This window comes from Tenrec ecaudatus, chromosome 3 (genome assembly GCF_050624435.1).
Source record: "Tenrec ecaudatus isolate mTenEca1 chromosome 3, mTenEca1.hap1, whole genome shotgun sequence".
NCBI lineage: Eukaryota > Metazoa > Chordata > Mammalia > Afrosoricida > Tenrecidae > Tenrec > Tenrec ecaudatus.
This window is the reverse complement of record NC_134532.1, coordinates 215555962-215581576: the sequence shown is the minus strand read 5'-3', so window position 1 is coordinate 215581576 and position 25615 is coordinate 215555962. Positions and strand designations below refer to the sequence as shown.

The 25615-nt window shown below is 60.5% G+C and overlaps 1 protein-coding gene across 1 annotated transcript; it reads right to left on the bottom strand.

Annotated features, from left to right (window-relative positions):
* WDR1 (WD repeat domain 1) lies at positions 1-25615 on the bottom strand. Its single transcript, XM_075544538.1, has 15 exons — positions 25457-25615; positions 24971-25092; positions 15866-15956; positions 12862-13009; positions 11925-12105; positions 9681-9758; positions 9260-9340; positions 8915-9148; positions 7923-8015; positions 7474-7625; positions 6784-6871; positions 3788-3895; positions 2526-2699; positions 1513-1657; positions 1-839 (listed from the first exon to the last, which is right to left on the bottom strand). Exons 1-15 carry the CDS (start codon positions 25470-25472, stop codon positions 733-735), a joined length of 1818 nt encoding a protein of 605 aa, XP_075400653.1. The 5' UTR covers positions 25473-25615; the 3' UTR covers positions 1-732.

Sequence of the window (25615 nt, the reverse complement as noted above, 5' to 3'; positions counted from 1 at the left end):
GAGGAGAGAAAAGATTTAATGATTTCTCAGACAGCTCTTACAGTCTCCAAGTAAGTGATCTCACGGGTGCCAGGGGAGGGGAGGAGGGGCCATTGGCAGTCCCACCACCAGAGGCCCCAACTCCAACTCCGAGGGAGGCTTGGCCACAGGGAGGGAGACTGGTAGCAGCTTGCTTCCTCCCTCCTGCCAGCAACTCCCTCCTGCTCCTGGGGGCAGAGGGCAGGGTAGGGCAGGGGGCAGAGCAGCGACATGTAAACACGACAGGCAAGTCAGACACGTGGAAACAAAGCAGAACAGGAAGACCCGCCACCTCCACGAGCACAGAAACCTGGGAGCAGCCCGGCCAGTTGGCCAGCGGGGCTCAGCTGCTTGCTCTCCTCCAGCCCTGCGGGCGCTGGGTGCCACCTACTTGCCCACCAGGCACAGCACAGGGTGGGCTCCGAGCCTGTGTGCAGGGGTGCGGCGTGCGTGCCTCTGGAATGCTCAGGGCCGGCGGGTCGGGCACTAGTCACGCTCCACACGTGGTTGAAGTGCTCGCTTTATTTTGTGCAAACGTTACCATCTAAAGCTTTCAGAAGGACACGGGCTGACATGGCTGCCCCGGAGAGGCCAGAGGCGTCCCAGGCGGCCTCCCCGGGGCAGGTGGGCGGGCACGATACAGAAACACCAAGGGGACAGCGGGTTCCGCGGCATGAAGGTTCAAGTCCCTGATTCGGCCGGTCCGAGGGGACCTCAGTAGGTGATTGTCCACTCTTTGACAGAGGCGTCGTGGGAGGTGGTGACCAGCGTGTGCTCATCCAGCCAGGCCAGGGAGCTGACGTGGTGCAGCCGGTGGGCGTCTGTAGATGGGAGAGGAAGGGGCTTTGTTGAAATGACACCTCGGCTGGGCCGGGAGCCCTGGCAGTCTTGCCCCCCCCCCCCACACCTCAGGGGACATCTGTGGGGGCTGCTTCTGGTCACCTGTGACCCCCAGAGTAGACGAAGGACCTGGCCCAGTTCCAGGCTTGCCCTCCACCCTCCCTTCCTTCCCTCTGCCCCACCTTCTAGGGCTGTGGCCATCCTCACAGACCCTGATGCCTGCCTGCGCCCCTCAGCCGGGGACGACACAGGGGCTGACTGAGGAGGGGTGTATGCCACGAATGGGAACCAGTCACTGGTTCCACACTGGTTCCACGTGATAACAGCTGGTGCTGCCCGTGGGAATGGGGCCAGCACAACACATTGGTGAGCCGGATCCCCCCGCGTGCTCACACGCCACAGCCAAGGCTGCTGCTGGGATCCCTCAGTGGCACGAGCAGTCCCCACTCCACTCGGCCATCATGGCGAGGGGTCAGGACACTGTGGGCAGCGCTCACTCAGCAGTCTCCTATGTGGGGAGCCCCACCCCGTTGCACCCCATGCCTGGCAGAGAGGGCCTCACTGGCTGAGAGCTAGGGACCCTTCCCCTGTTGGGGTGCGTCCACCAGGGACACCCAGTGCTTGAGGACAGGGCTGGCACGGGCGAGGAATTACCTTGGATCTTGACTCTGGTCTCGGGGTCGCTCAGCGTCCACACGTACACCATCATGTCCATGCCGCCGGAAGCAAAGTGCTCGTTGTCCGGGGACCAGGCCAGGCAGACGATCTTTGCGTGGTGGCCGTAGAAGATGTTGTTCTCCTAGTGAATGGTGGACAGGGGGTGGGAGTGGGGGTGGCTTATCAGATCCGAGGGGCCAATGTTCTATCCTCAGCCACAAAGGTGTCCCAGAGTGGGCAGGCTCTTCCCAGAGCCTCGAGGTGCAGTCCAGGCTGCGCCTGCACTCCCGGCTCACAGGGCCTCATGAGGGGCCAGCAGGGGCATGTGCTGAATTCTCCCTGGGCAGGGGGCTGTGACCGAGTCCTCCCAGGGACCACGGACTTCTTAGGTCACCCCGTGGAGCGCCCCCCAACCCCAGCACACTGAGAACTGGGACAACAGACATCGGTTCAGCCTCCCGTGGGGTCGGCCCAGTGGGAGTCACTTCTCCAGGCCTGTCATTTCCCAGAACAGCTGTCACACCACGTCACAGGGTGGCCTGGAGTCTGACCCAGTCTTGCCATCGGGGGTGGAGGGGGGCATGGGGCATAGCGCACATGCAGTCCACGTGCCTCCCCAACCTCAGGCTGCCCAGGCCTCTCACTCTGCACCCACACTGAACTCACAGCCACCGACTCGGTCCCAACAGGACCACCTTTGTGAGTTCCTGAGACCCTAACTCTTACGGGAGTAGAAAGTTCCATTTTATTCCAGAGAAGCAGCTGATGGTTTGGAACTGCTGACCTTGCAGGTTGTTAATACAACACGAGGCAGGCACACTAAGGCAGGGGCTCAGTCTGCAGCTAGGGACTGGGCGAACAACATGGTGAGCCTGAGTCCTGGGATGAGGGGGACAAGCAGGCCTGCCTGTTGAAGGCTGAAGGGCTGAGAGAGCATGGCCCTGGAGCCCACCACCGCCTGCCCGATGGCAGAGAGAGGGTCCCAGGTCGCTGCAGAGAGGGTAGCTCACCGAGTAGCCATCAGCCACGCTGAAGACCGTGACCACCTTGCTGGCGTCACACACGGCCAGGAAGGCGCCATCATGGGAGAAGGCCAGGTCCGTCACGGGGCCCTTGGCCTCCAGCACCTTGTCCTCACTCTTCAGCGCGGAGCCCAGGATGGAGTAGAGACGGACGTTCCCATCCTGGGGGGATGAGGATAGGGAAGTCAGCCACCACCAACACACAAGTAACCTTCGGGGGATGAGGGGACTCGGGGGCTTTGAACCAGTTCATTCTAGTTTGACTTCCCTCGAGAACCTGCCTCTCCAGCCCAGGTGTCCTGAGCCAGAAACCCTGCACCAGCAGGTGGCCTCAGTGGGCTGGGCGGGCATCCTACTCAGAGCCTGCTGGGCCAGAGCAAATAAAAGACGTGAGTGACAAGCAGGGGCCCAGGGCTTCAGAGGAGACAGAGAAGTGGGGGGACACTGAGACCAGGAAGTAGGTAGCCAGGAAAGAGGAGACAATCAGGGGAGTTGGCTGGCCTGGCCCCACGGTTGAAGCCACGTGTGCTTGTGACTCCCTCGTCTGGAGGAACATGGACATCATCTCAGTGGACAGGCGGGAGAGCCATTGAGGGGCCCCTGGTGACCCCTGCAGAGGCAAGAACGCCTTCTGCAGCCGGCCACCGTCTGGGGCAGGAGAGCCCCTTCTGGGAACACCACTGAAGGTCAGCCACCAGGCAAAGCGGCAGGAGCTGCTCCTGACCTCGGACACCACACAAGGCGCAACCCTACCCGAGACCCCCCTACCCTCGTGTCTTCTTATCCTGGTCCTCCTTCTCTCCGTCTCTCTATTGTTCTCTCCCTCCTCCCTCCTCCGTTGCTTGTTTCTTCTTAGTTACTATTTTTATCACTGTTCTTACTCCCCTGGCAAACTTCCCTCCCCCTCAATCCACTGGACGGGGACAAGGGGGGGGGCAAGGCGATGGCCGCTGCTCGCTGGGGAAACAATGGGAACCTATGTTGGAGAAGCAGGTTCTGGTTTCTCAGCGGGCTGGGAACCCCTGCCCCCGGGGCTGGCCCCCTCCCTCTGCTCCATCCAGGCCTGGCAGGGTAGAGGGCAGCAGGACACCACAGCAGCCCTGGGGCTGCCCACTTGCTGCAGGGCCCCTGGGACAGGGCTGGGGAAGGGCTTTCCCCAGTGGGCTGCAGGCTCCACATTCAGGGTTCATGTTCCCTTCCCAGGCTGGCTCTGCGTACCCCTTCTCTCCTGAGATAGTCTTGGGACTTACCGAGCCTCCCACAGCCACCGTGTCCCCGCCAGGGTGCACCGCCACCACCTCGGGCTCGTAGTCCGGGCTGATGCTGAAGCACTTCTTCTGGTCCTTGAGCAGGACGATCTGGAAAGAAGACATAGAGCTGTCAGGGCACATCCACATCGGACTGTTAGGTAGGTGGGAAGGGGCCCGGGCTGGTTCTGCACTACCGAACTGGGTTCTGGCCTTGGGATGCTGCATGGATATATCCCGTTCGTCTGTCCAGGGCTGATCACACAAGTACACAAACCAATATTCACTGCTGTGTTTTGATCAGTCTACAGACTTCTGATGAAAAAAAAGGGGGGGGGCTATGGAATAGAATCTTAATCACTCACAGAGAAGCGCATCACGCTTGCTTAAGTGGAGGGCCAGCGAACAAGAGGAAGACCCTCAATGAGATGGACAGGACAACGGGCTCAAACACAACAGTTGAGAGGATGGTGCAGGACTGGGCAGTGTTTCCGTCTGTGGGGTCACAGCTCATAGACTGAACTGACTAGACAGCACCCAACACCAACGTGGAGGATGGATGGAGTCAGGGATTACTACCCCGAAGCCAATCCTTAGACCAGTCTCCCCAGATGTCTTCTGGAAGGTGAAGCAGTTTGGCAGCTAAACCTTAGCCAATCACTGAAAGCTGGGGAACCATGCTCTTTAAGGATCACTGTGGGATTCCCGGACTAACTCTACAGGAGCAGAAAGCCCCAATTTTCTCCTGAGCAGCAGCATGTGGTTCTGAACTACCCACCTCACAGATCACAGCACCTCCCTATAAGCACCAGTCACCATGACTCCCAAGGCCCATCTCCAGGGGACCAAAAGGACAACAGCCGCTCGGGATCAGACACGTCACAGGGCAGTGTGTCACTTCAGTGTTTCCCAAAGTGGGTGCTAGGATTCGGGAGGGGAGCGGAGCTCCAAGAGCAGGTGCACTGTATCCCAGAGTGGGCTACAGTGAAGACACCGCAATTGCCCTGGGGCACAGAATAGGTTTTCTTCTGAAAAGGGGGCGGCAGGCCAAGTGAGTGTGGGAACCTATGGTTTATGTTAACGAGGGCGGCAACGACCGAGGCTAGGCAGTGAGCTCGGCACACCTCAGGCGAGCGGCACCACACTGTGTCCCAACCACTAGGCGCCACCATCACCAGCTCCAGCACTTTGTTGCCGTGGTGTCCCCGGTCTCAATGGCCTTGTGCTGGCTGCAGAAAGCAGAGAACTACGGGGGGTGGGTGGTGGTGGTGGTGCATGGTCTGTTCTGCTTAGGCCCCAGCTTCAATCAGTGTCAATCCTTCTCCGAGATTCTTCACTGTACCAAGCACGATGTCATCTTTCAGGGACTGTGTGAGAAGTCTCGGCAACTTCATCTCTAAGGAGCCACCTGGCTGCACTTTTCCCAAGACAGATGCTTGTTCTCCTTGCTCCACAGCAGTTTCGATATTCTTGGCCAGCACCGTACTTCAAATACACCAGTTCTTCTGCAGACTCCCCCCATCAGTCTCGACCTCAGTGCTGAGACTCCTTCGCTTCAGGTCTTGTGCACCTGACCTTCATCTGACTGCTGCTTCTACAAGCACGCACGGACGAATGGATGGACACACGGGGTCCTAGCCAAGTGAAATCCTCGACAGTTTGAATCTTCTGCTACCAATGTTACTTTCTGGTCTGGCTGTGGGACCCCTGTGTTTTAAAATCTTTTAGCTCCCCTAAAAGTATCAACGAGGTCTTTGTTGGGCTCAAAGGAACAGGTCTGGGATGTGGTAAGCACATACGAGCCCAGCAGGAGGCATGAATGGACCTGTCCCCTCTCCCCAGCTTCTGTCCAGGCTTCATGTGAACTCCAGGCTCTGCCTCCTGCTAACTCCCCCAACCAAACTAAGTGACACCCCACACAGGCCAAGTCACGGATTCTCTCCTTTGGAGGGTCGGGGACAGGGGTGAGGCGCACGCCTTGCCCCGTGTGCCTGGAGCCAAGGAAGAGCTGTGGCCTCCGGGCAGTGCCTCCCCAGCTGCACTGGGCAGCCCCCCACCCATCTCCTGGCGCCCGCAGGGCTCTCCTCTTGGTGCTCGGCTGCAGCTGGCTGCTGGGGAACTGCCCAGCAAGGACCCCTAGGTCTAGGCCCCAAGTGAGCCCAGCCTCTCTCGGACAGCTCATGCTGCGCTGGGGGCAGGGGGACAGACAGGAAACCGGGTCTGCAGGCTGAAAGGCAGAGGACGGTGGCATCCCATGTTCCCACCATGACGGCCGGCCAAAGAGTCCAAGTGTCCCAGAAGCGCTGGACCTTCCAGAACTTTCCTCCCTGGGGACTCCGTCTGTGGCTGCCGATGCCTTCTGACCCTTGCTGAGCACCCAGGTGGTTTGCACCTGGCAGGAAGGTGATTTGTCTAGGACACGCACAAGCCCTACTCCCTAAACCAACGGAGCTCGGCTCAGAGCGGGCAGGGGACCCTGAATGGGAGCTTTCTTTGGCTGCCAACAAGCTGTCTCAGCACCTGCCTGGCCGGGCAGGGACGCCCAGGGCTGCTGACAGATCCGTGTGAAGTGGGTCAAGCCTGGTGTTTGTCAAGGGCGCTCCGTTCCACAACCTCCCGAGGAAGCCTCGCTGCTCGAGTGGCGGCTGCCCTTGTGTGGGGGAGGGGGGACACCCTGCCTTGGCCTCATTTACAAAGGAGTACAGTTTCCCAGTAACTGTCACAGGAGTGTGCCAGGGACGGCTGGCAAGAGCTCAGAGAGGTGACGTAAAGGCCTGAAACCACCTGGCTCTGAGGCAGGCAGGGCTCTGGGGACCGTGAGAAGCTCCTCTCTCAGCCGGCCTGTTCAAACCCCGGCTCTGGCCTCTCTGGGCCTCTGCAGATCCAGTGAGTGGATATTGGGAAGCACCAACTCAGGGGAACAAGCCAGTGCTCGGGTGGGGTTCTGAGGGTGCCTGGGGGGAAGGCATGGCACCCAAGCCCCTCCTCTGGCCACGTACCTGCCCAATGCACACGACCACCGTGTAGCCCCCGGGACCGACAGCCACGCACTTGGGTTGGACATCCAGCTTCACCACCCCTTGACCACTGGGGGGGAGAGAGGAGAGTCACTCAGGGCTGAAAGACCCCACCCCCCTCCAGGCCCCTGAAAGAGTATAAGCACCTGTACTCAATACTGCAGCACTTTGGGATCAAGCAGCTGAAGCACAGGGCCCTCAACCCCCCTCCCCTCGTCAGAGAGGACCTGCAGGGGACAGCGCCAGGCCTTTCTTCTGCAAAGTTGTGGGTGGATGAGCCCAAATCGTAGTGGGAGTGGGAGTGGGGGCTGACCACTCAGTTTGGCTCCCCATCTTGCCGGGTGACCTCAGGTCCTCCTCAGCAGGGTCCCTCCAGGCTCACCATGCAGGCCGACCTCAGTGACCTCCATGGCAGTGGGAGCGTGTGTGTGCCTGGGCTGTCATTAACTATGTAACTTCCATTGGCAGGGTGGGCAGGGGGTCTGTCATTAACCAGGCCCCGCCCCAGTGACTCCACAGGAAAGGAGATTCCACAGCTGCGTGTGCAAGTCTCTGGGCAGGCCCAGGGGTGGGTCCTGCCATTGACTATCAGGGCAAATCTCCAACCAGTCAGCAGTAGGAGAAATGGGGCCAGCCAGATACTGAGACCCAGGGCCCCCAGGCAGCACGCACCTGTAGTCGCGCAGCGTGAGGTTGGTGTAGCGCACGGTGTCATCCATGCTGCAGCTGACCAGCTGGCCCGCCTCGTCCACGGCCATCCTGGACACTTGGTTCGTGTGGCCTTTCCCTGCGAAGGAGTCATTCTCCCCCGTCTCGGAATCCCAGTAATGTGGGGAGGCGGTTAAGGAAAAGCCTGAGTCCGGGGCAGCTGCAGAAGAGTGGGCGCTGGGGACGGGCAGCGGGCAGGCTCCTCAGGGGCAGTGTAGGCCCAGCCCGAGGGCCCCTTCCAACTGAGAACAGGACCAGGACTCAGGTGCAGACCTTCCTCGAGGGCCCGAGCCTGTGGGCAGCGCCCTGCTGCTGTACGCTGCCACTCTGAGGTCCCCAGCAGCGGGCTTCCACTGCAGTTCAGCAGGCTGCCAGGGGTAGGCACCCCAGGCTCTTGGGGGGCAGCAACAAAGGATATTGATGTGCCCATCGTGGCTCCCCGAGTAGATGTACGACTTGCCGGAGTTCTTGTGAACCGTCAGGCACTGGATGGACTTACTGTGACCCTGTGGGGAACAGGTGGGCGGGTGAGCCAAGGACCACGGGGTGACTACTTCCCACAGACACTCAGTCTCTGGGCAAAGAGGAGAGAGCCGCCCCAGTCCCACATATGGCCACCGATGCAGGAAAGATGAACACTGCCACAGAGGACTGGAAACTGGTCAAGTGACAAAGCCCGGAACAGTCCCCACCCCACCCTGGGCTCAGACATGCACAGTGGTGAGGCTGTGGTAGCAATGAGACCCCAGGGTCCCCCTCCCTCAGACCCTTCCCTCCTAATGCCTGGCATACAGGAGGGGTGGGGGGCCCTGTTGCTGGTGAGCCGCCCACGTGCCCAGTCTCCACACAGCAACAAGCCTGGCCATGCCCGTCCCTGACAACCTTATCCCTCCTTCTCAAGCCTCACAGGCGAGTGAATGACCAGTCACAGGCCAACAGCCAGACCAGAGGTGGGACCCAGCTGGGGAAGGAATCACGCAGCCCCAGATGGGGTCAACCTGCATGGCTGAGGTGGGCCCAGAACCCACCGACTAGCAAACAGACAGGAAGATGGCCAATGAAGGTAGGTCAACAGGAGTGGCAGCCACTGGGGCACCATGGTCCCCAGAAGCTGGGAGACCTAGAAGGGTTCTGCTCCGGGCCTTTGGCCAGCTCCAGAGCAAAACCAGACCCATTGGTGGAGTCAGCTCCCCAGAACGGAGAACCACTCCGGGGGTGGCCAAGGAACAGACTGTCACCGCCTTCTACAATGGGGCATGGGGGGAAACCGCCAGCTTCTTCACTAGCTGGGCAGAAGGACCAGACTCCAGAGTCTTGGAGCAGACAGGGGACCCACCCACCAGCACTGGGCAGTGCAGGGCAGCAGGTGTGGCAGAGCAGCTCCTAGTCCAGCGAGGAGCCTCACCTTGATGATGCGCAGGGGTTTGCTGGGGTTGTTCTTGTCCAGGTAGTTGATGTAGCCCGAGAGCGAGACACTGAGTAGGTGGTCCCCTTGCCACAAGCAGCCCAGCTGCTGGTCCAAGACATTGGTGCCCATGGTGAACGTGTTGACGATGGAATTCGCACTGACATCCCAGATCTTGGACGTCTTGTCCCCGGAAGCAGAGAGCAGGTGGGAGCTGTCAGGACTCCAGCTAATCTGGTCACAAGAATGGCATGGCCCCCATGGCGAGGGATGAACGAACCAGAGACTCAGGCAGGGAAGTGACACCCTCCCTCCAGTTCCCCCACTGTGGACAGCCAGACTCACAGCATAAATGCCCCCATCGTGGGCCTTGTCCCCTCCCAGGGCGCACACCTTCTCCCCTGTCTTCCCGTCGTAGATGTAGATCTTGGATGAGACAGACACATGTGGGTCAGCCGAGTGTGCATATGCATCAGTGCCCAGCACAGAAGACTGGGGACATTTCCGTATCCACTGTTTCCATCAGTGGGTGAGCCGGCTTGGGCTCGTGCAATCAGTGTGGGGCAAGGAGCGCTACTCCAGGGAGAGTCCAGCTGCTCCAGGGAAGGGGACCCCCAGGAAGGTGTCTGGCCCAGGGCCAGCCCTGGACCCCCACCCTGTGGGAGTGGGGGTTCTCAGCTCTGTTCCCCATCCAGGGCAGTCAGCTGTCAAGTCAGTTGCCACACTGCCGCTGCTGGCCCCTGCGTGGGTCAGAGGACTGCCTTACCTGGCCGTCAGCGCTGGCTGTAGCAAACCTGTTTCCGTCGGGGGAGAACCTCACACAGTTGACAAAGCGGCCATGGTCCTGCAGGAAAAGGGCAGTTACCACCTGGACAACAGGTCCTGCTTGGACACTGAGGTGCTGGAATGCCTGCTGCAAACATGAAGTCGGCTCCACTCACGAGCTCTCCCAGTGGACACCATGCAGCTCCAGGTGACACTACAAGGCGACCACAGGCTATTCCTGTGGCCAGCCCCTACTTTGGGGGCATTCCTGGGTGTGTACCATCAGCCCAGTTTCACCTCGGCTATGAACTCGTCCCTCATCTCCCCACTGTCCCCTGAACCCAAGGGAATGCTCCCTCTGAGCCCCCAGGGCACAGCCTGAGTGTGCAGTGGGACCCCGCAGATTCCCAAGCACCAGGGTTCTGCTACTCTGCGAAGGATAGAGGCCTCATGCTTGACTGGCAGGAGGTCTGCCCTGAAACAGCCCAGGAAGGAAGCAGCAGGGAGCTGCCTGGAATAGACGGAAAGGTAAAAATAGCCTCGGGGGGGGGGGGGGGGAATGGGGGGGGGCCGCGCGTGCGACATTGGGCGGGTATGGGGGGAGTGGGTGGGGAATCAGGCTTCCCCTTCCCGGGGCCACGTGGCTGGGACTGCCCCACCACAGCCCTCCTGGGCAGCTGGCCTCAGCTGCTGAACGGTGCTCACTGCACTGGGCTGGGGAAGCCATCCCAGCCAGCCTGAGTGAGTATTGACCGTTTCAGTGAGACCCCAGAAGCCCACCTCTAGCACCTCCTCCCAGGCCCCACATAAACGGCTAAACACCTGCTGAGGCCCCTCCGTCCCCAGCCTTGGCAGACCCCAGGCACTGGCTTCCAGCCTGAAATGGCCTCTGTCCACCTGGCTACAAGGAGGCTGAGTGGCCCTGGTTGGGGCAGCGGTACGTTCTGGGCACAGAGCAAAGGGGTGGCAGTCTGACAGTGTCCAGAGGTTTCCGGAAGAAAGGCCTGGTGATCTTTGCTGGAGGGACACGGCACAGACACCATATGAGCAACGCTGCCCGCGCCCCCAGGAGTCTCTGATCTGCGCTGAAGCCCAGGCCCCTTCACTCCCAGCAGCTTCCCTGCAAAGCGTGGGCGACTCCCACTGACACATCTTGTGGGGGTGTAGGGAGGGGCCAGGACCACAGCCATCCTCAGGATGACCTCCTGATTGAGGGCATACAGACTCGCTGGGATAAGACCAGGGCTCGCATCAGGCTCAGGGGACACGCAGAGGATGGAAGTGTCTGCTTTCAGCTGAGTCCGGGGCCAGGACACCAGCGAAAGAAAAACTAACCGGGCACTGCGTTACCTCACCCACGCTGCACTCAGCCCACAGGAAGACGGCCTCCAACAGCCGCCCCCAGCTGTGCGGGCACCTGCACCCCAGCTAACTGGAGCTCTACGTTTGTTCATCCCAAGGTGCTCAGAAGGCCCAGCGACCCCCCCCCCCCCGTCCCAAAAGCGCAGGGGTGGTGCCTGGATGTCCATGAGAGAGGACCCCCAGGCTGTCTACATCACCCCCAGGAGGACCAGGTCGCCCTGGCTCCATCACCACAGCCCCTCCTCAGAGTGAGGCTGAAGAAATGATGCCAGACAAGGGTGGGAGGGGGAAGGGGGGCAGCATGGACACAGGCAGTGGGCCTCCATGGCATAGGGCAGCTCCTTGTGCTGCAGAAACCCTGGTCAGCCACGTACACCCTCCTGCCTGGACCAGGACCTGAGTTTCCAACTCGGCGACTCACCCTGCACACCATGGTCCCTTCCTGGTGAGAGAACAGGGGCCCGAGCCCCAGTCTTCACCTGCTGTGCCCCACAGTGGCTGGGTGGGTCCCCCGGTGCACAGGGCTCCCTCTCTCTGGGCTGAGGCAAGGTCTGCCCGAGAGGATGGGCCACTTTCGGTCCCTACTGGCTGCACCGGCCTCACTGAGGCCTGCAGGAACCCTCTCCCAAGGCCACTCAGTCCACCCACCATGCCCTGGTCTGCTCAGAGGCTGTCCCCAGCGCTACCTGATGGGGACCAGGGCCACCGATGCCTGAGCCACAGGTGCACTGCTGTTTGGCCATGGCACTAAGCCATCCAGGGAACCCCCCCTCCTTCCAGATGCCGCCTGGGCTGTGCAGAGCTAGTTGGGGGCGGGACCTGCTCTGTGTGATGTGTCCCCAGTGCAAGCCAGCCAGTCCACCTGCCCAGAGCCCCGACTCACTCCGATGGTGAACTTGAACTTGAACGGCGGCCCCTCAAAGAATGCGGCACAGTTGTCGTCACTGCCAGTGGCCAGGCGGTACGGCCGGCTCTGCTTGATGTCCACGCTGTTGATGACCTTGTTGTGCCCTGTGATCTCACCCACCGACGAACCGCTGTCCCACAGGAAGACGGCACCAAACCTTCACCCGGCAGGAGAGGGGAGAACGTCACCCACCCCTGCACAGCATGGGAAAGCCAGCCCTCAGAGAGCTCGGGATGCCCAAGGGCGGGGTCTGCCAAGATGAGCCAGGGCACGGGGTGACCCAGGGCAGGCTGGTGCCCTGCTGTACTGTCAGGTGCCAGCAGGCAGTTTGCAGGGGTGGTGGTGGGGTGTGTGTGTACGTGTGTGAGTTTCCCAGTCCCATCGCTTCCATGAAAGGTAAAGAGGAAGGAGAGGCAGGCACCCTCAGCTGGAGCCCTGGGGCAACGTGCCAGGGAGCTGTGCCTGTGGGTTTTCTGGCCTGGGCGCTTACGAGGGGAACACCAGGTCTTCCCTTCCTCAGCGTGGGTTGACCCCACCATGCTTTCGGTCAGCAGCCCACTACAATTCATGACAGCCACAAAGGCTCCTTGGCTGAAGCCGGCCTCAAAGGTGTCCTTCGACTGCCCACAAGGAGGCTGCCCCCAGCCCTCCTGCTACCCAGTGTACACCTGAAACGCCCCCCCGTGAGGGTGGGTGGGGCGGGGTAGGCAGCTCCTGTGAGGCATTCTGCAGACACCTGAGATGTCCCCTCACTCAGGGCTGCCACAAGGGAGGACAGGGTAGCCGGTCTTCAGCACCCCCACGCAGCGCCCAGAGCAGCTCAGCATCCTGTCCCAGCCTGTTCCCCTGCTGTGGACACTCAGGGGCTGGTGTTACCCCCACCCTCGGGGAGGTGGGGGGAGGCGCTACTCACTTCTCCCTGCCCTCCCCGACCACAGCGACCCGCTTGCTGTCCTCGGTCCAGGCGATGTCCTTGATCTTCCCGGCAAAGGGCTGGTACTCGTACTTCAGCAGGTGCTCCTTCTGCGTGGTGTCCCAGATCCGCAGCTTCCCCGACACGTCTGCGCACACACGGGCCAGGGGCACGTCAGCCTGGCCATGCAGGCCAAGGCAAGCTCAGGTGCCTGCACCAGGGAAGCCAGGTGGGGACAACCCTCTGCCGGTCCTTCACAGATCCCTCCACCCCCGCTGGGGATGGCAAGGCACCCAATGGCTAACCAAAAGCCTGATGCATCCCCCCAGCTCACAGTGCCACGGGGGACATCCTGTCTGTTGCCTGCTTCCCGGAGGTCATGGAGCCCCGGAGGTCCCTGGGGAACAGTTCTACTCTTCACTTGGCCGGCCAGAGCCTGGAGAGGCTCCAGGGGCGCGTGGGCCTCAGACAACTCCCTCCCCCGGCACTTCAAACCTGGACCTCCCGGAAGTCAGCGTCCCCCATGACACGTGATCCTGACAGAAGCCCCTCCAGGGTTGGCTTAGGATCCCAGAAAAGGGGGTGCTGGAGGGTGAAAGCAGTGTGCTGGGGGGTGGGACCTCGTCCCACACCATCATGAGTACCCCATCACCACACATTCAACTCGGCTGGAAGGAATGGGCACAGTCCGTGTATGGGACAGCACGGAGCTCTCAGCTTTGCAGAGGGCGTCTGACTGGCACACGCAGCCAGCCAGCCAGCAGGGCTGGGGCACAGGCAGAAGGGGCAAGGCTCTTGCCCTCAGTGCGTCCAGCACCTGACCCCATGTGGGCAATGCTACCAAGGGATCCCAGAGCCCCTGCTCCATTCTGGGAGGGACCTGGATGGGGCTGGCTCCAGCCCAGCAGGGGAGGTCAGCCAACAGTGTGGCTGCAAGGGAATAGCCGCTGGGCAGTCATGTCCACACCAGGCCCCGCTGGCCAACCCTCACGCCTGCCTCCCATCTCACAGCTGTCACGTACTCTCTCTCTCACAGTCTGCAGACCCACTCCAAGTACTCACTCGCACTTACTCTCCCTCTTCAGTCCTGAGATCCACTCCCAAGCACATGTACACACAAATCCTGACACTCCCCTACAAAGCCAGGTGCACACACATGCACAAGTACTTGTGACCCTTCAGCACGCACAGTGCTCCCCCTACCCCCTACACACCATGCTATTTGTGGCGCAGGGCTCTGCTCAGGACCCGCAGGGGCAGCCCTCCCCACTGCTGGAATACGGCAGGCAGCGTGCCAGGCCTCGCCCCGTCCACCAGCTCCAGGCTGATGGGGTCTTGCTGAGGCTGGTCCTGCGCATCAGTTTCTGCAACACCACCATCCACTCTGCACGGACTACCAAGGCCAAGGGTCTCTGGGGACCCCGGGAGGGGGGCTTGCAGGGCAGGGAACACAGGGCTGAGGGGTGGAGGCCCTGGCTGACTCTCTTCGAGCACCTGGCTCTGGGTTCAACAGCCTACAAAGGCACCGGGCAGGCTGCATGCGCACTGAGCTGAGAACCAAGGAGTACATACGCTCACTGGGCTGAAATGAACCACACCTATTCAGCGCAAGCCTGCCTGGTGTGGAGTGCCTAGGACGTGCTGTCCCATGGCTTCTCCTCGGCTGACAGATATGAAGGCCAGGGAGATCGGTCATCCCACTGAGACCGGGCAGCCAGTAAAGCTGGGCCCAGGTCATCTCCAGAGCCCCCGAGACCCTTCCCTGCCGGCAGGGAGTGAGTGTCCTGCACACAATGTAGCCGCAGCTCCCACCTCACACCCAGGTGGCTGCAACTGGCTCTGCCCCTCCCAGCTGGGCAGGTCTAGCAATTCTCTGCCGTTCTTCTCCAGGTGTTCCTGTGAGGGTGTGTGTATGTGTGTGTGTGTGTGTGTGTGTGCGCGCGCGCGCGTCCATGCCAGTCTCCCCCTGGTGCTGAAGACAGCCTGTGCACGCATGGGCAAGGCTACCAATCAATGCCCGCTGAGTGAAGGAGCCATGGAACACATGGATGGACAATGAGTACGTGGACAGAGGAAAGGTAAGTGGGCAAATAGATGGACACAGAGACAATGGTGAATAGATGAATGGAGATAAACATGCATGGAAGGATAAATGGGGGATGAACGCATAGGTGGAGAAATGAATAGATGAACAGAGGACAAATACATGAGCAGACAGATGGAAGGGAAGTAGGTGGATAGATGGAAGAATGATGAAGAGGTGAACTGAGTAGAGTTGATGGCTGATGGGAGAGTGGGTAGATGGACAGGCAGAAAATGAATGAACAGATGGAAAGTTAAGTGGGGTGGATGGATAGGAGATGGGGGCGTAAGACCCTCTAAGTCCTGTATGTACATGGTAAGGCCCCACCGGCCTTGTAGGCAGCTGGGGTGGCATGACAAGGTAGCCACCAGGCAGAGCTCCTCCCTCCTCCGACTCGGCCCCCACAGCTGGGTGCGGGTACAGTCTACTCACACAGACGTGAGCTCTGAGGGCAGCCGAGCACTAGGCACTGGAAAGAAGTGTGAGGAAAGCTGACACAAAACCAAGCTACAATTCTCATTCGCAAACCCACACGTATACGCGCACACACACACCCGTGCCGGCAACCCAGTGTGTACTCTAAACACCCCACAAACCACCAACAAGTTGATTCCTACACACAGTGCCCCTGCAGGACACAGAACTGCCCCCCCCCACCCAACCCCAACCGGGTTTCCACCAGTGCAAATCTTCATGGGAGCAGACCATACATTTGTCCCCTTTGGAGGGGCTGGTGGGTTTGAACTGCTGCCCTGCTGAGCAGACACCGCTGCACCAATAGGCCCCTCTGGCGGAAGAGCAGCACCGCTGCTGACTTCGAGGTCGAGTGCTGCATGTTAGAAATAACGGGCTGCCTTTCTGATGCCCTTTCAACACCCCACCCCCCACCGGCAACTCCATCTGCCCCACCAGCTCAGGTACCTCCAGAAGCGATGTAGAACCCGCTGGGCGCGTACTTAGCCACCACCACCTGGTGGGCATGTTCTGTGTAGATGTCAGCAACAGCAGGGTTCTGCAGGGACAAGACCCAGGAGCAAGTCAGTGACACAGGCATGGCCACCCTGCCTCCAGAGGCAAGCCCACGCTCAATTCCCACTCAATGACACCCTCCCCCACCCCCCAGCTTGCTGGCCTGCCCAGCTCCAGGCTCAGCCAGCCTCCTCCCTTGCTCCCATCTTTGGTCCGCAGTCCAACACCTAACCCATGGCACGTGCAGGGCTCTTTCAGCCACCACTGAAGCAGCATTCAGTGACCCCATCTCACCGACATGCTGAGCACCAGGTCTGACCACTGGACCACCTGCTCCAAGCACCCAGCGCGCTCAGCATGGCCCTGGGCACGTCACCTTCCCCACAGCTGATATTATTCTTGTCCAGCTCCTCTGACCTTCCTGTGAGCCCCCCCCTCACCCGTGGGTCACGTCTCTCCCCAGCTGTCATCGAGCTGGTGTCCACCCTGACTCCTGTGACCCCAAAGGACAGAGCAAAACTAGCCCAGGGGTCATCAAGGCTGCACCTCTTTACATCTGTCCTTCGACAGCGCAGCAGCTGGGGGGTTTGAACCTCTCACCTTCTGGTCAGCAGCCCCATGACTAACCCACTGCCCCAATGCAGAGATCACCAAGCAAGCACTCCCAGAGCTCCTTGCGCAGGGCCCCGAGATGGCCAGTCTCCACAGGAAGACACACTGCCTGACTCTCAACCCACAGCACTGAGGCAACGACTGAGGCTCCAAAGTGATTTGGGGGAATCTGCCCCTGGGGGGGAGGGGCCGTAGCCAGTGTTATACACTGGGCTGCTAGCCACAAGATTGAAGTTTGAAACCACCAAGCTGCTCTTTGGGAGAAAGGGGACACTTTTTACTCTGTCGAGTTAGTCTCGGAACTCACAGAGGCAGGTCTGCTGGGCTCACTGGCAGAGTTTTCTCGGCCCCAGTGAGTCAGAAACACCCCACAGCCCTGGGGCCGGTTCTCCTCTGTAATGCACCAGTCACCTGGGATGAGGGGTGCGGGGACAGCACAGCCAGAGCTGACCGAGGGGCTCACACTCACTGTGTGCAGAACTGAGCCACACACACCAGCCTGGGTCCAAGGGGACCCTCCTCTGGCCTTTAGCAGGGTTGCCCCATGCCTGGCGGGGCTGGGGTGGCAGGCTCCGTGGTGGGCGGGCCACAGACTCAGGCACAGCGAGTACTCACAACACAGGGGCCGCGTGGGCGGCACCACAGCGAGTGCGAGCTAGAGCTGAGCACACACAGTGCCCTCCCACGCCGTGCAGGCATCTACAACACGGGGGCTGCTTCCCTGTCCCAGAGGGTCCATCCTGATCAGGGGTACTCAAACTACGGCCCGCCGGGTGTTTTTACCCTTTGTTTTTTTTGCTTCAAAATAAGATATGTGCAGTGTGCATAGGAATCTGTTCAGTTTTTTAAAATACTATAGTCTGGCCCTCCAATCGGTCTGAGGGACAGTGAACTGGCCCAGTATAAAAAGTTTGAGGACCCCTGCTTCAGATGGACCGTGGAGGAACCAGCACTCAGCCCAGTCTTGACACTGCCCCCTCTCTTTCCTTCCTGTCTTGGGCTGGATTCTGGAAGTCAGAAGCTGGAATGCAGAGTGGATGATTGATCTGGGGCAGGGTAGGTGAGACGGGGGAGAGTCTGAGTGCGCAGGACCAGGCCTGTCACGGTGTCTGCCTCTGCCGGGGTCGGAGGGGCTGGCCTGGAGCACAGGGGACCGCTCTTGGGCCATTACTAGCACAACACTGCGTCCCCTCGCCCTGCCACATGGGAAGTCCAAGAGACCCTGTGCTTGCAGCCCCCACCTGCCAAACTTCCCATCAGCCTCAGCCTTGATGAGGGACACTCCCCACACCTAGTTGCTCCTCTGGACAGGTGATCCTGAGAGCCAGGGCAGAGCTGGAGCGAGTCCTTGGAAGAACTCCCCAGAACTGAGCTGCCTTAAGCACAGCAGCCAGCACCCCGGCGGGTCTCAGCCAGACTGCCTTGGTGGCCAGCCCCTACCTGAGCCTGGTTTGCCCCTGACTGTATACAGCGCCTCCCTGGGCACCCCAGCAGAAACAGCAAGGAATTGCTCTCAGGAAGGCACCGGGATGGATGGAATCCACAGACAGCAAGGAGGTCTGGCAACCCCCGACACCCTACAGTGATGCGGGCCCACCAGAAAAGCCAGGAGCTGCCAGGCCCTGACCTGCTCACAGGCTCGGTGCACCCTGGTCAATCAAACCCTCAGTATGCCCACAAGGGTACCCCTGGGCCCCAACTCACTCCCTCATCTGCAGCCACTCCCAGCCACAGGGAATCCCATGAAGGATGACACAACACAACACAGCATGCCAGAGGTCACACCAACCAGACTGACACCAGCCTTGAAGCAGCCCCCAGAGAAGGCCCTGGCTGTCTCCCAGAGCCAAGGCCAGGCCAGTGTGACCTTCCGAACAAGCTAAACCATGTCGTAAATGGCGGTGAGGAGGGAGGGATGGCATCTCGCTTCAATGGCTCCACAATCAGCACCCTGGAAACAGCAGTCAAGATGCACTGATGATGTGATAATTGCAGGGACCATCTGCTGCCCAAATCAAACACCACGGGGTCCACGCCAGCAGCGCAGAGCCACCCTACAGGGCAGGGCAGAGCTGCTCCTGTGAATTTCTGAGACTACCTGTGACAGTTCAAATTCGCTGGTAGTTTTGAACTGCTGACAACGATGTCGCTTTGATGATCCAAGCTGTGGTCCTTTCAATCAACAGATAAGGCAGACTGGATGCCCATGAACTACACTCACTGCCATCGAGTGGATGCCAACTCAGGGACCTCTGAGGGCAGGGTAGACGTGCTCTTGGAAATTTGAGATGGTAACTGCTTATGGCAGGAGAAAGAACCATCTTTCTCTAGAAGAGCGGCTAGGGGTCTTGAACTGCTCATCTTTCAGGTCAGGGGCCAACATGTAACCACTAAGCACCAGGGCTCCTATTTGAATGATTGTGCCGGTGCAGAACACAAAGGACACGTGGCGGCAGAACAGGCAGAGTAGCAGACAAGTAGAGCAGGAAAGACCTCTCAGAGGCAGGCCCGTTAGACTTCCCCTCGCACTCTTGGCACATTACAGAAAAGACTAGTTCCTGGAGGAAGTCACTGTGCTTAGTAAAGCGGAGCAGCAGCAGAGGAGGGAGGGTCCCGGGAAGGACAGGCTCACAGACAACTGTGTGGACGGCCCATGACTGCTCCCTCCCGTCCTCCATGGGGGCTGTGGGGAGGGGAGCTGCCTCTCTCTAGGGCGCCTTCCACAACTCTCTGAACCCTACCAGCAGCTCCTGGGAGTACCAGCGGCTGTGACCAGAGCACCCAACACAACTGAGGGCTGTCCTCCCAATCACTGGTGACGAACATCTCCTCCAAAAGGCTCCTCAGCCACCACCCCCCTTCCAGACAGGAAAATACACCAGGCAAGTATGAACCTAGAAGCTAAGCCCTAACACAAGATGGGTGGCCGTGGTTAGTCCTCGCCATCAGTGCTAGGGCTGCGTGCCAGCCCTGGCAGCCACAGCATACAAACAGTGCGCAGCCCAGCTCCCAGACAGCAGGGCCCACCCCTGCCACCAAACCACTGCCCCGCTGGCTTACAGTACAAGCCTGCTCCCCAAAGGACCCCTAGCCCCAACTCTCCCAGGACCAGGAAACCCTGATGTTATGCTGGGAATAACCTGCACCATCCTGAGGTACAATTCCACCCCATGCCTCACCCTGCAGCCTCCAGACACCCCTTAAGCATCCTAACAGCTCCCTCCCTGTCCTCCCAGAGCCCCTACAAAGATGACAGCCATGTAACGAAGAACCAAGCCTGGAGACAGGAATGGCATGCCCAGCCAGCCAGCCAGCTGCCAGGGCTGGCCTTGAACTCAGTGCAGTCCTTCTGCCTCTCGGTGTCATGTGGGGTCCAGATGTTCAACTCGGGGCTAGCAGGGCAGCCAGGTCAGTCCTGGTGGCCCATGGGTCCTGGAAACTTCATTCTCTTCCTGCCTGAGTCCTGTCCCCCCACCCCCAACCTGCCTTCCAGCCACACCCAAGGAGCCAGGTGCCCTAGGTGCCCTCCCTGGAGGGCCTTGGCTGCCTCCCGGGCAACTCCCTTCCTGTCCTCCCCCACAGAACTGCACTGGAGAGCTGCCCTGAGGAGTGACTGAGGGCGGACGTCCCCGTGCCAGGACAGAGGTCAGCACCCCCTACCTATAAATGGATGACCTCATTTGCCTCCTGCAGACTCCAAGACACACACACACACACACATTCAGCAACTCAGCAGGTATCTGGCTCCAAACCAACCCACTGCAGCAGGAAGGGGGAGTGGAGGGGAGATTTACATACTGGGAGAAAGTTGAGGCCATAAGGCTGGGAGGAAGGCTGCTGGGCAGGGCAGGGTGGGGATGAGGCCACTTCCACAACCCAACCAGAACAGGGCTGCAGGCCCACCTCTCCCCTCCAAGCTTTCATAAAGCCGCCCCCCAGTCCTGAAGACCACCCAGACCACCTGCAGGGGCACCTAGGTGCACAGAGGAGGCAAGTCAAATCATTCCCACCCTCCGTGGCCCTGTGGTAAGCACCGAGTTACTATGGCAAAAAGGTCAGATCAAACCCGGCTGCTCCCTGGTAGAGACGGGGCTGGGAGCCGCAAAGGCTCACAGCTTGGCTCCCCCAGGACGCAGTTCCGGTGTCCAGTAAGGGTTATGGGGCGGCTGAAGGAACCTTGATAGCACACTGGTTGAAGCACTCGGGCCATAACTAGCTGCTCAGCAGGAGGGCTCCCCAGAACCGACTGGCAGTCCAGGATACCCTATGGAGCAGCCCGCTCTGCCCTACAGGGTCACTGTGAGTCAGAGGGCTGGTTTGGGCTGCGGGCAGTGCCACACTGATACGTGCAGTTGCTACAGTTTGAAATCACCTCGACAGCCCAGACCAACAGGCCTCCCCCAGCTGTGACAACTGAAGCCAGCCACTGCCCACTCTGGGACTGGGGACCCCGTGGCTTAGTCTGATGCTCCAGCAGCCTGAATAAAGGCGACAGACCACCAAAGACCGAAGGGTGGGTGGTGCCAGCTGGTGGGCCTGGAAGCAGCCCTCCACTGCAGACCTCACACGATGGCTTTTCCATGGGTCTCGTGGTCCGTCACAGGACTTCCCCAGCGACCCCGCAGCTGCACGCACAGCCGCTGCTTCCAGGGGGAAGGCCGCCCCCCTAACAGACAAGCCCCAAGTGATCTCTTCCACGAGGAGGCTGGTTGCAATGCAGACCCTGGTCTACCTGAGACGGAACCCACTTGTCTTCAGCACAGCACAGAAGGCAGTGGCCGGGGGAGTGTGGAGGAAATGGGACAGGGAAGCCCCAAGTCCTCATGGAACCCTCGTGGGACACCTGGAAAGCAGCCTGGGGAAAACAAGCTGGGCCACAGCCAGCACTGAGGGATGTGTGCCCGCACCACATCCCCAATGCCCCGCCTGGCTGTGGCCCAGTCCTCATTCGTGAGGGAAGTTGGCCGCAGCCCTGGGCCGCCAGGTCCTGACCTCTCACCACTCAGGGATGCCTGGTTGCGTTTCTGTCCACTTCTGCTGCCTGGTGCCACCCACACCAAGACCATGAGCGCCCTCGGGCAGTGCTGCACGCCTAGCAGACTGGTCAGTCCCTGTCTAGCCGCCTGAGCTCCGGGCCCTGCTTCAGGTAGCAGCGGCACAGAAGTTCCAGTGCGACTCAGCACCCAGTGGTTCCAGGAGAGCACCCCAGTGACCGGCCGGGCCCTGCAGCCACACCAAACTGCTGTGGGGCTTCAGAGTTTGGGGAGGCCCTTCAGCAGCACTCAGGTCCCTCTCCCACACACGTTCTGAAGCCCCCTCCAGTGTTCTTCTCGCTGTGAGCAGCCGCCAATCTAGCCCCAGCCATGTGACCCCTTGGCCAGGAGATTCGGCGGGGTGCAACAGTCGCAGACCGGACTGCTATGATCCAGGGGGTTGTCACTGGCCATTTCCAGATCACCAGGTCTCGTCTCACCCTAGAAGCACCCTGGCAACACGAGGTGCACGAGCCCCCCGCCCCCTTAGTTCTGGAATCAAGGATTGCCTGCAGAAGCACCCCACCACCACCACCCCAACAAACTTCATGATGCTTGGCTTCACTGCTTCTCAGACTTGGGTTTTGTGTCACAAAGGGAAGGTTTGTGCCACTTTCCCACCAGCTCGTGCCTTGCTGTGTCTGCCACAAGGACCATACTGTTAGCTCCCGCGAGACTTCCACTCTCTGGGCAAGGGGAGGGTAGAGGACACAAGGGCTTTCAGGTGGCACTGCCCACAAGACAATCAAGCTCAGAGGAAGCCCCGAAGGTACAAGCAGTGCAGGATACCCTCCCAGTTGGTACCCACACCGGTTGAGTTTCTGTAACCTGTCTCCAGGTGACCACATCACCCTGTGATTTTTAGCACACGAGCCTTTCCACTCTGGGGTGTGGCAATGGGACCCGAGTTAACAAACAAGCCCGCAGAGGCTGCTCCAGGTCAGCAGGGATGCACTGGCAGCTGTTCGTAGGGACGCAGGGGACTTCTGCCACTGGAAGGCCCCACCTTTTCCCACTCACCAGAAAAGCTTCCCTCCCTCCTGTAATCCCCACCAGGCAGAGGGCTTCCAAGGTCTCTCCACAGCTCACCATGCACCTGGTGGCACTGAGGGTTAGGTGCTGAGCTAACTGAAAGGTGGGCGGTGTAGCCCACCTGCTGCTCGTTAGGAGAGAGGAGGCAGACTGTCAGGTCTGAAAACCCTGAGTAGGAACTGGATGGATGGCAGTGGGTCTGGGTTGGGAGGCTGTAGTTGGGAGGACAAAGCACTGAACAGGGGCATATATAGCCCAGCTGTACAGGTGCACCTGAAGAAGGCTGTGGGGACCTGCTAGCTAGCTTGCCTTGTGTGCAGGTGAGCACCGAGTGGCAGAGGGCGGGGCTGTTTCAGGAGCTCCCCTAAGGTGACATCCAAACAAGAAACCTGGGGGCACATGTGAGCAAGGCCTGCACCTCCAGGCAGAAGCAACACGAGGAACAGGACCTAAGACAAACTCCCAGCAGATCCGAGACCAAGCCAGGGGTCGAGCTGGCCGATCCTAGCCCAGGGGAAGCTGAGATGGCAGAGGGGGCAGTGCTGGCCCTAATGAGCCAGCCTTTCCACCCGTGTATAGGGAACGAGCGGCTGGTCTGAGAACCCCCAGGTGATTCTCATACATTCCCCAGGCATGTCTTCTGTCAACCTAAGTCACCTGCGAATCCTGGTTCGGTCTATGGAGCTGAGGCTGGCAAGGCCATTTCTCCTTAGGGGGTTCACACCACCCAGGTCGACCTTGGGCGGGGAGGGCATGAGCAGGTAGTCGTCTGCTCTGCATTGCTCAAAGGGCTCAGTGGGTTTTTATCTGCCAAACCCGGTGTCAATCGTGTCTCTGGACATGGGAATCAGGAGATGCCTGAAGGACAGACATCCTGCTTGGAAAAGCGGAATGTCAGTGACCCTCAACGAGGTGGACTGGCAGTGACAGTGGCTGCAACAATGTGAGGAGGGCACAGGACCGGGCAGGGTTTCATTCTAGTACACAAAGGGTGGCTGTGGCCAGAACAGACTGGAATGGTACTGCCACTACAACCTATGAATTGGCTGCCGCTGGGTGCCAGGAAGTGGCTGCTGACTCACAGCCAGCCATCGCCCCACTTTACCGCCCCATGGAGTTTCCTCGGTTCAAACCTTTACAGGCACAGGTTCCCAGTGTCTTCTCCCAAAGAGCCCATGAAGGGCTGGCCCCCCCCACCCACCTCAATTCACAGTTGAGCACTTTAACCACTGCACTACTACGGTTCCTTATCATGAGAACCTGCTTAGCTCAGTTTTGGGCTTTCTCAACAGCAGGACCCCACTCCACACCCCGGATCTTTCTGATCCCAGTCCTGGGCAGCAGTGCGCTCCCCTGTTATGAGCTCACGAGTGCTTTCTAGGAATCCTGAGAGGAGCCGAGGTGGTGGGAGTGCCCCAGCGCACATTCACACCCACCCACATCCTCACTGGAGGTGCCTGGGCAAGGTGGCAGCAAAAGCTTCTGCTCCCCGCAGCGGGCCAAGCGTGAAGGGAGGGTTTCCCTGGGAAGATGGGGGCTGGGGCTGCTCTCACAGGGAGGAAACAGAGCCAGGGACCTTCACCCCTAAACGGGGTGCTGCTGGTGGGTGAAGACCCCCCCCCCAAAACCACAGAAAGTAGTGCTGGCAGCCTAATCAAAGCCATCCACTCAGCACGGCCCCCACCCCCTCCATGCCCCTCCCTACACCCCCAGGCTGGGAAAGGGACTGAAGCCAGCAAATGTGCAAGCCTGGAATTCGGAGGCTGGGAAAGGGACTCGGCCATTTCGGGAATGATGGATGAACCTTGAGTGCGCAAAGAATTCCCAAGAAGCTGGCTCTAGGCGAATTTTTAGCCTGGGCACAGGAGGCCTGCAGTCCTGGGAATAGACTGGTTCCTGTTGGGCACTGGGGTGGGGGTGAATTTGGGCGGGAAGCCAGAGGCCTGGGTGCTCATCACGGCGGGTCACCCAGGGTGCACTCCGGTGTTAATGGCTGCCCATCACCCGCTTACACGGTGCCTAATCACCGGCTGGGCTGGGGGGGGGGGCATCCCCTCATGCAGGGCAGCCTTCAGTGGAACCCGAGGTTCTCAGAGGACCACGTCATCAACCGCCCCGAAGTCTAGCAGCAACTGGTGGGGTCCGCTGCTCCTTCGACTCCAGAACCCCAAGAGCCCGAGTCTCCGGCTCCCCACGAGGAAAGCGGGTGAGGGGCGGGAGAACTGGAAGCAGGCTCTGGGGCTCCGGACCTGGTCCCCAGCGGAGGGGGCGTGGCACCCTCCCGGGCCCCGCCAAGGGCAATCATGTAGGATTCAGCAGGGCAGCGCCCAGAAACGGAACCCAGCGCCGGGGGGAGGGGCGGGGAGGGGGTGCCACTCACGTCGATGTTCCGGATGATGACGCACTTTCCATTGGTGTACAGAAAGTTGTTGCCCTTGGGGTCGCCGCCGAGGATTTTGGAGACCCCCCGCTCCACCTGGGGGAGGCTGGCGAACACTTTCTCTGCGGAGACACAAGCGCGCCGGGCACTGCAGGGGCTGCCCCTGCCCGGCTGGGAGGCACGGGCATGGGGGGGCCTCGGCCGGTCACCTGTTGCCGCCACCGGGAGGGTGGCCGCCGCTCGCAGGGCGCGCAGGCATCGGGCCTCGGCTGGGTCCGCGCTCCCGGGGGTCCCTCAGGGGAGCGGGGCTCCGCTGGGCCCGGCCCGCGGCCACAAGTCCAGGGGCCCCGCAGGTTCCGAGTGGCCGCCCGGCACCCCCGCGGCCTGGGTGGCTCCCCGGCCCGGCCGCCCCCTCCCGCGCCCTGGGGGTCCCCGCCGCTAGCCGAGGGTCCCGGGCGGGGGGCTGGGGGTCGAGCCCGCACTTACTGATCTCGTGCGGCATCCTCGCCCACTTGTTAGCGCCGCGTTCGCCGAGGGCACCGCACGCACCGCACAGGCCGCGCCGCGATCCACACTCCCAAGTGCGGGCGGGGGACGGGCCGGAAGGCGGCGCCGGGCGTGCCGCGGGCTGGGGGCGGTCGCCGG

What these genes read in the sequence shown, in the direction of transcription:
- WDR1 (XM_075544538.1), bottom strand. An exon ending in TCATCATCCGGAACATCGAC is followed by an intron (nt 15,957 to 24,970) that starts GTGAGTGGCACC and finishes TTGTCCCTGCAG; the next exon opens with AACCCTGCTGTTGCTGACAT. An exon ending in ACGATGGGGGCATTTATGCT is followed by an intron (nt 9,149 to 9,259) that starts GTGAGTCTGGCT and finishes TCTTGTGACCAG; the next exon opens with ATTAGCTGGAGTCCTGACAG.